The 8,709-nt window shown below is 36.5% G+C and overlaps 1 protein-coding gene across 4 annotated transcripts; it reads left to right on the top strand.

Moving 5' to 3' along the window:
- The first annotated feature begins 3,846 nt into the window (after positions 1 to 3,846).
- Positions 3,847 to 8,182, top strand: LOC103459589 (cell surface glycoprotein CD200 receptor 1-like). Of its 4 annotated transcripts, XM_008401301.2 has the most exons (8): positions 3,848 to 4,222; positions 5,119 to 5,175; positions 5,467 to 5,580; positions 5,689 to 5,769; positions 6,146 to 6,424; positions 7,170 to 7,266; positions 7,361 to 7,397; positions 7,494 to 8,182. In XM_008401301.2, exons 1-8 carry the CDS (start codon positions 4,165 to 4,167, stop codon positions 7,563 to 7,565), a joined length of 795 nt encoding a protein of 264 aa, XP_008399523.1. In that variant the 5' UTR covers positions 3,848 to 4,164; the 3' UTR covers positions 7,566 to 8,182. The 4 variants fall into 4 exon arrangements, with proteins under 4 accessions (XP_017164289.1, XP_008399523.1, XP_008399505.1 ...); XM_017308800.1 differs by having other exon boundaries at positions 3,847 to 4,222; positions 5,467 to 5,769; positions 7,497 to 8,182; XM_008401283.2 differs by having other exon boundaries at positions 3,849 to 4,222; positions 5,467 to 5,769.
- Positions 8,183 to 8,709: the final 527 nt, after the last annotated feature.

Here is an 8,709-nt window from a genome sequence, read left to right as displayed (position 1 = left end):
AGTACAACTTTTTTTAAACACATGCGCACTTTCAAAGTTTCAAAGAACCTTGCACCAACTAGGCGCAGCGAGAGCATTACACGTTTTCGATGTGTACCTTTACTGTGTGAACACAGATCGTAATTAGAACGTTATCGTGTAAACAATCCAACAAAAACGGAACAAAAGTGACGTTTTTGTTGGATCGTTGTCGTGTAAACGCCCCCTTAGTATTGGAGTTCGACTCACATCTACCCAAACAAACCGGACTTTCTAGACAAATGAACTTAAAGTGGACTAACAGGGCTGATGTGCATGCACCCTAAAAGTAAGAAGAAGTTTTGGAGTGGCAATCAAAAAGCTCGGTCTCTGTCATATAGAAAATTCGAGGGCAGGGTAGAAAACAGTTGTGAAAGGCAGTCTATACAAACGTGACACACTTTCATCAGTTCTCTCTGAAGGAATAGGCCGAAACTACAGCAGAAGTTCTTGGAAGGATATGACCAAGCATTTCACCCAAGTCATGTTTACAAAATATTTACAAACTTTTTAATTTGAAAAGTTAAAAAAAAATTCTCTTATGTCTCTTATTATTTTGACATTCTGCAAACAACTGCAACTAACGTTTGAGTAATTTACTGGCAAGCAGAAACAGTGTAAAAAGTGTACACGCTGTTTCATTTGGTGCAGCTTTTTGATATCTTCGCTCTTAAGAGCAGGCAGTTATTTTGGGTATATAAAAACGCTTGATTTGTGCTTCAACAGGAAGTTGCTCTTATCAAAGGGAAATGGTCCACGGAGCAAATGCGCATACAATGTGAGCAAAGAGAACATTTATTTTTCATGTTTTTAGAGTTTATATATCAGCTTTTTAGATGGTTTTCTTCCATTTTTAGGTTTGGATGTTTGGATAGCACAGCTGACTAAAGCGATGTGACTCGCTTGGTTTTGCAATTCTGTGGAGGAGCTAGTTCCCTTTTTGTGAAGCATGATAACTCACAGTCAGCTGAATTTGAAATGCTCATGTGTAAAATAAGCAGTCTAATATTAGACCTTCTATAAAGAGCGACTTCTCGTKGCTCCTCATAGCCAAGATTTCCACAAATGCCACTTCACCACACTGCTGTTAAGACTGTAAAGCGTAAAGCTCTAATAGGTTTGCTTAAGTGATTCACAGCAGTCCATTTTTTTTTTAGCACAGCAATCCACTTTTGCAAAAAAGTTCATCTAATTTCCATGCTGGCTTTTAGCTTTTGAAAATAAGCGCCTTCAAACAGAGACGAAAAGTGAAAGCCTAACCCATGTTCCATTTCCATCTTAAATAGGACAGCTAATACCATAACATCACATTGCCAAATGCACTCATGAACCACAAAGTCCACATGCTGCTTGCAGACCCTAACCGCTCACGCACAAAATGACTGCAGCGTCTGTTTTTGACAGTTATTAATCTGTGATCTGCGTGGAGACGGTACAACGCCTGCACCCACATTAACATTGCATGCTTGCAGCTGAGTGTGACTCCTAAACAGCAAAATGTTCTGACACCAGCAGATATGAGACCACAACCAGCTCAGCATTGCATCTACTCAGCAAAAATGATTTCTCCACTGAAATACTTTCTGATTGCTGAGAAAAATATTTGTTTTGTTTCTTCAGTACTTCATTATTTTATCAAATGAGTCATAAAGTTTTTGAATCGCTGGATATAACACATTAGTTGGATAAACACTATAATTTAAAAAGTGGATGTGCTGGGGCCTTGTCAATTAAAAAACATAAAGTTACATTAATAAAATTATGTTTGGTAAGACTGGTAAAAAGTGTTGAAAATGTGTCTTTTTTTTGTCCTTATAGGAGTTATCAAAATTTAACCTTATAAGAAGATATGGGAAGTTATGATGTTTTAACCAGTATGATCAAACTCAACCACAGTTCATAAGCATCTGACTCTCAAGTTTCGTATTGCTTATATCAATTCACATAATTTTTTCCTCATCTGTCCAATAAGACAATATCCATCTGCAGCAATATCGAATGGGATTAAGTCCACATTAACCCAAACATATCACATTTCTGATGAATATGTTTGACATTCGGTAATTTGTTTATTGAGGAAAATGGACAAATCCATAATGTTTGTGACATGGAAAAGAAAGCATCTGCTTTCAGTATTTTGTGTGTCCTATTACGACCTTATCTGAGCTAAGTTTCTGCTTCCTTCTTTGTCACTGTGGATCTTAGAAGAGCTTTCAGCCCTTCCCCCCACATGCAGATCGGACTGAAATTTGGGTTGTTTGTGGGTTTCCTCCCTCGGGTCTTTCCACAAGCTTTGTCTTGGAATAAGGTCGGGACTTTCAATCAATCATTTGCAAAAAGGCAATAACTAGAGCGGCACCATTTTGGAATCGGCCAATCAGCTCTGATCCATCAAACACTGAAAATGTTTGTCTTATTCACTCAGCATCAAACCTAAAAAATCCCCTTCTAATACATTCACATCATGAGGTGATTGTGACTAATTGGGTAGAAGTCTTTCAATCTAATAGTTGTTGATTTGATTCTGGCTTCCTGCTGTTACATAGCGTTTTACCTGTTGCCAAGGCACTTACCCCAAAATGTGTAAGTGCAATTGGTTGGCTGTAGCTCCATTATAAAGCATTTTGAGTGATTAGTATGACTATAAAGGCACTATATAGAGTCTCTCCTTTTACAACCACATGTATTTGAACCCAGCTTCTTTTACGTTTAATCTAAGTCAGATAAAGGTCACAGACCAGTTCTAAGATTCCATTGTAATCACTTCATTTTCTGCCTTTTCCTTGTCAGATAATCTGAATACAGTTTATTCTAATTTCCAGTCAGGAAAACATTCAAAGGTTGAAAGTTCAGACTTCTAAGACAACTGGAAACTGTTCTAGGGCAGAAAAAAAAAATCATTAGTTTCTGTTGAGATTAAGTTCACAAGCATGTGAGGAGACATGATTACACACAATTTGCTAGTGAAATTGAATCATCCGTTCCAACTGAGTGTAGGCCAATCAAGGCCCAAGCGTGACAGAACCACCACTATTTTAAAACTGGGATCTAGTTAAAATAGTGAAACTGAAGGTTTTAGTTCCTTTGTTTTTAATTATTTCTAACAATAAATTGACATTCATATTCATAAAAATCATCAAGGTCCAAGGTGGCATTTTGAGTGAATCTACTTTCTTCTATTGAGAAAATACCAATTCTTAGCTCTCACTTACATAAGTTGATAATGTGAATCCTTTCAGCTGTTCTTTGACACGTTTTTGTTTTTTAAGATAACTTTTTCCCTCCCAACATTCTTCTTTAAGTCTCTAAATATTAAACCAGTTGCATTGGTCTAAATTAATTTCGAATATCTGAATCATTTGTCCTTAAACCCTTAGACATAAATGTGTGTTTGACTTTGAAAGTGAAACTTTTAAATGATTTACCTTTTTTAATAAAGATAATGTGTTCCTGTTACATCAGATTACTGTAACTCAGCAAAAACATCCTGTCTTGGGTATGATTCAGATTTATCTGATAATCTTCAACATTCTCATTTTTTTTGCCACTCAGATGTATTTATTTTTGCAAATAATTATCTAATGCACTTAACTCTGTTAATCTATTTTATATTTAGCTCTTATCAAGAAGTTTCTTACTTTAATAAATAATAAAAAAAGAAAATTTTAAAAAAGCATGTAAATGTTTTTGGAACCTTAATACAACAATAAAATAAAAAAATAACTTTAACTTGCTTTTGCCTGCCTCCATATGTTTCACAAACTCCTTTGAAAAAAACACGATCATGTGACTAACAAGAAAGGAAACTGGTGTCTTAACTTCTCAGACGTCATTCTGTGTGGGAGAAAAAAGGCAGATGTTTGAGTGGAAAGCAGTTTTGGAGAGGGGGAAGAAAAAGAAGAGGGGAGGGATTAGCTTAGTCACACATCTTATATATATATGTCTCATTTTCTTGAGGCATGTGAAGGATTCTTGGTTTGTGTGGATGAAGTAGTGGAGCGTCTTCAGTCGAACCTCAGAGCAAAGGTCGAAGGAAAGTGAGATAGCATGAGAGCTAGCACAGGATCTTGGCTTGATGCAATGGTTTGAAGAATTGATACTTTTACTGCGACGACATTTGCTGAAAAAAGAAATCGGAGATCAGACATGATGTGGATTTATATCTTGATCTTCTTCTTGACCGAATCAAGGGGCATGGCACAAGGTTTGATTTAAAATTATCATATTTAGTTGTGATCTTTTCAAACCATATTCTGTGTGTTTTAATTAACAAAAAAATAGGGTTTAGCCCACAGGATGCTTGTTTGTAAACTGACTTTATGACTAATTTCTTTGCTCATTAATGTACGTTGTCACAAGACTGTTCTACTGCCGATGTACTAACTTGTTTCTTTTTTGGAAGAATAAGGCTGAGATTTTTTTTTGTAAATGAGTCACAGTGTAGACAGAAAGCCTCTGGAAAGTAAACATGCATGGTGGTGGTGGGACAAAAAGCTGACAAGAGAAAAAACAAATGGTTCCGTAACAGAAGTAGGAAAATGTTTGCCCATGTTTTCTGAATGAGCAAGCGGCATGCTGCCTGTTGCTTCTGCAGTGGAAACTGAATCCTCAGATCAGGGTGACACAGTGATGCAGCTTCTCTCCATTCAGAGGGTCTCTACGTTGTGGTTTTACCACCCCACYGTGTACTCCACTGTTTTSCTGTCAGAAGTAAACAAACATYAGAGCCTTTATGACTATGCAGCAGATGTGTATGTAGTGAGCTCTGACTTTTCCATTACATTTTCTTTGGTTTGTAGTAATGCCACAAACTTTCTAAAGTGCAGATCCCAATCGTAACCACAACTGATTAAAATAATACTGATGTCTGTTTTTACAGTCTTGTTGGTTAATTAGATTCTGGTTCTCTTAAGGAGTTGCATTTCCTAGACAACGTTTTYTACTTCTAACATTTGTTGTGTTTTTACAAGCCGAAAATGTGATCAAATGAGTTAACCAACATTTTTTCTGTTCATTTTCTGCCTGAACATCACTAATACTGACCTAAAATCCCTCTGTGTCACCAATCGTTCCCCTAACATCTGTCTTCATTCCTCTCAGGAACTACTAACTCAAATGTCATTGTGAACACAACTACTTCACCTCTGAAAGTTTATGGTAAATTTATTTTTTTATGATTTTCTTTGCTCATCTGCATTTGGTAAAACATTTTAAGAAAAGAACAACTGACAAATGTGAAAACAACATGTGTTGTGATCATTTTTTTTTCCAACTTTATGCAGTATTTATGTTCTGCTAAGATAAGAATCGTTTTTTCGGAGAAATCTAGCATTTCTCTGTAAAAGTAAATCTGTAAAAGTTTTGTTTTCTAAAGGAATTGAAAAGGAATTTTAAAGGAAACATTTAGTTGCTGCGCACAAAAWCTAATCTRAGTTATTATTTTTGCAGTTAACAAAAAGGAAGTCTTCAATCTTGGGAGCGATGCTAGACTCATCTGCAGCAATAGGACTTGGACTAAGGCAGTGTTTGTTATCTGGAACATTGAACTGACACACAAAACCTGTAAGATCTCCTTTAACCATGAGGGTCAAAGCTTTGACTCCTGCAATGACGGAAAATCGATACAAAACTCAACTGATCAGTCATTCCTGCACATCCCAAACTTTTCAGTCAATGATGTTGGAGCTTACAAGTGTGAATCAGCTTACACAGGAGGAAATGAAAATTATAACATCGAAGTGGGTGTCACAGGTAAGAACTTAACTCCTTAGAAGTGTGTTTTGATTAAACATATATGCTAATATTTTTATCACATAAGTCTCATGGGTAAAGTGTGCGAATACAGTTTCTTTGTATCCATATATTTTTACCATATCACTCTGTAGCAAGCATATAGCAGGACAGAACACAGTACATTTTCACATTGTAGCACCTGAATGGCACAAATATGCTATATAGCATTTTCATTCGCAGTATTACTGTCACTGATATAACACAAAGATTTAATAATTTACTTTTTAATATATTCTGTAGTAGCAAAGCGTAATATATTTGTATTTATGTAATGAACTAAAGCAATACGTTGTAGAGGTACAATATTAATCCGTTCTTGTCTTTCTTGGTTCAGCTCCTCCTACTGCTCCTACTGTATCTGCCTGGTTAAAGCGAAGGGGCAACAAGATGGTGGCTGTGTGCAGAGCTGAAAGAGGGATTCCTGCTGCCAACATCAGCTGGAGTGTCACAGGAAATCACTCTGTGACACAGCAGAATGACAGAGATGGATTTGTAACAGCAGAGAGTCAGCTGGAGGTCCCTGAAGACATTGATCGAGAAAACTTGACCTGCATTGTCTGGCACCAGTTGTGGGAGCGGGAGAAGACTTTGGTACCAGATTTCCTACCAGAAGGTAGGCTTAATAAGGGAACAAAATAGGTCAGGCTTCTTTAGGCTGGTTAAGATTTGATAGAAATAATTTTAATAAAATGTGTTATTTATTCATGTTTTTTGTTTCTTCATTTTAGTGGTATCTAACTTTTGCTAAATCTGCTGTCGCACTTTTAATGTCATGCAATGCAACCTGGCAGAACACACAATACATGGGTCCAAACAGAAGCGAAGCTCATTTTCTTCAAGTMGTCACTTTAATGCGAGATGCACTACCGTCTTGAATGGCATAGATTGTATTTAAATGAGWAGTGTGGAACAGTCTACACTAGGATTTATTTGTTGTTTTGCTGGTCTCTCTGATCAGTTACATATAATCGGGCCTTTGTTGCAACATTTGAGTTGCACTTTTGAMAGCAGCCTTTTATGCATATGGTACATATGTTGATTTTAACTTGTGATGTTCACGACATGTCCAATCAATCCGTGGCAGCCTGTCTTAGCTGAAGATCATAGTACATTGCATAGAAAACTAATCCTGGATTGTTGCTATTCACCTGACGATCACCTCAGCMATTAAAGATGACACCGGACAAAATGCAGTGTCTATTACTGGTTTTCACARTTGTTGGCTATATGATGTATTTTCATGATGTAAAGCACTTTGAACTGCCTTGTTACTGATATGTGGCACAGGGTATAGGGGCTAAAATGTTATTGAGAATTTCTTCTGACATTATTAACTCGTGTTTGATCTCTCACTACAGGTCTTTCAATTTTTTACTTCATCCCTGTTTTTGGGATTATCTTCATTCTCGTGGCATTTTTTTCTATCTATTCACTAAAGAAAGTAATATTATTGAGGTAAGAAGTTTTATTTAATTTGAATTAAATCAACATTCTTCTTATTTTTTTCTCACGTCACTAAGCTTGTTGATCTGATTTTTTTTTTTTTCAGACAGTGTCAACAGACAGACGCATCCAAATCACCTCCGGTAAGCACTTTGTCTCCRCTAAACAGTGTCACAGTTAATGTGTTTTTTCTGTACTTTGCTCAGCTTTTTATATGTATATATTGTTTCCTTCTGAAGCAGACAGAGGATGTGGAGGAAGTGGAGCCGTATGCTAGCTACGTTCAACGTGTGAACTCAATATACAACTGATTTGGAGATGTGTCTGCATAAAATTCCTGTAGATGCAACATGGTCGCACACTGAAATGCACATCTTGGGACTTTGTGAAAAAGCGAGGGCTGTGAAACTGAGAAATGGTAAAATAGTAAGAAGAAGAAGTGAGCAAAGTGAGATCAAAGGTTTCCGGTAAGAGAGGGAAGCCTCTTGGTTTAAAGCCGCCTCAATAAGCAGCGCCGACTGATGGAACAGGGGATGTACCTGGTGCCAAACACAGACTCCCATTCACCACTTCTGCTGCCCACTGCTCTCTGTGAGTAGGTATCATGGAGAACKTTAATAATTACTACAGATGCGGTGAACCGAGGAGCTGGAAAGAATGGCTGTGCAAGCCGGATGGAGGATACTTTGACTACTAACGACTTTGGATGTTGGATGTAATTATGTAAAATAAGATAATTATTTATCAACTAATAGGATATGGAATATTTTGGGAGATTTACTGGGGGAAACCCAGTGRAAGCAGTRAACTTGTGTATTTTTGAGACACATTTGCCTTGGTTTACATGTGTACAATACTATATCAACTATTAATTATATGTATTCATACATAATGCTGTCTGTATATTAAAATATACTGAATGAACTAATTTGTGTGTAAAAATAATTATTGTGGATGCAAACACAGACAAAAGAGTCAAAGGATGTAAAACACAAATACCAAACAAACAGATGTTAGTTGTTCTTTGTTCTGCACAGTAAGCTGTGGTTTGGTATTTTATCTGTCAAAATTACTTTTACATCCTGTAGAGAGAAGAACCAAAATCAGCTTCTTTTTTTTTCCATGTTGTCAGTCATTTCATAATTAGCATCAAAATAACTTTTAAATAAGGTCAGAGGTGTRACTTTGGTATAAAACTGTAGCCTTACCAAGGTCAAGACTGCTTTCCTACCACGTCATACAAAATGTTTAGCCATTARAACAATTATACTAATTTGACATAGTAATGATCTGTTTCAGATTTTCTAAATTGTTTTTGTAGCCTTTGTTTGCATAAAGCTGCCTGCAGTTACCATGGGACTTTGCTGTAAAAGACGCATTAGAGGGTCATTAAAGATGAACCCCTTTTCTTCCTTTATTTAGAATAATCCACAATCATTCATCTTCTGATTAAGT

This window comes from Poecilia reticulata, linkage group LG2 (assembly GCF_000633615.1).
Source record: "Poecilia reticulata strain Guanapo linkage group LG2, Guppy_female_1.0+MT, whole genome shotgun sequence".
Lineage (NCBI taxonomy): Eukaryota > Metazoa > Chordata > Actinopteri > Cyprinodontiformes > Poeciliidae > Poecilia > Poecilia reticulata.
This window is presented reverse-complemented; position numbering and strand designations above follow the sequence as displayed.

Bases quoted from the DNA above. Each gene is read 5' to 3' on its own strand.
- LOC103459589 (XM_008401283.2), top strand. From the start codon at position 4,165: ATGATGTGGATTTATATCTTGATCTTCTTCTTGACCGAATCAAGGGGC. The intron at 4,223-5,118 runs GTTTGATTTAAA...CATTCCTCTCAG, and splicing joins ATCAAGGGGCATGGCACAAG to GAACTACTAACTCAAATGTC. The intron at 5,176-5,466 runs GTAAATTTATTT...TTATTTTTGCAG, and splicing joins TTCACCTCTGAAAGTTTATG to TTAACAAAAAGGAAGTCTTC.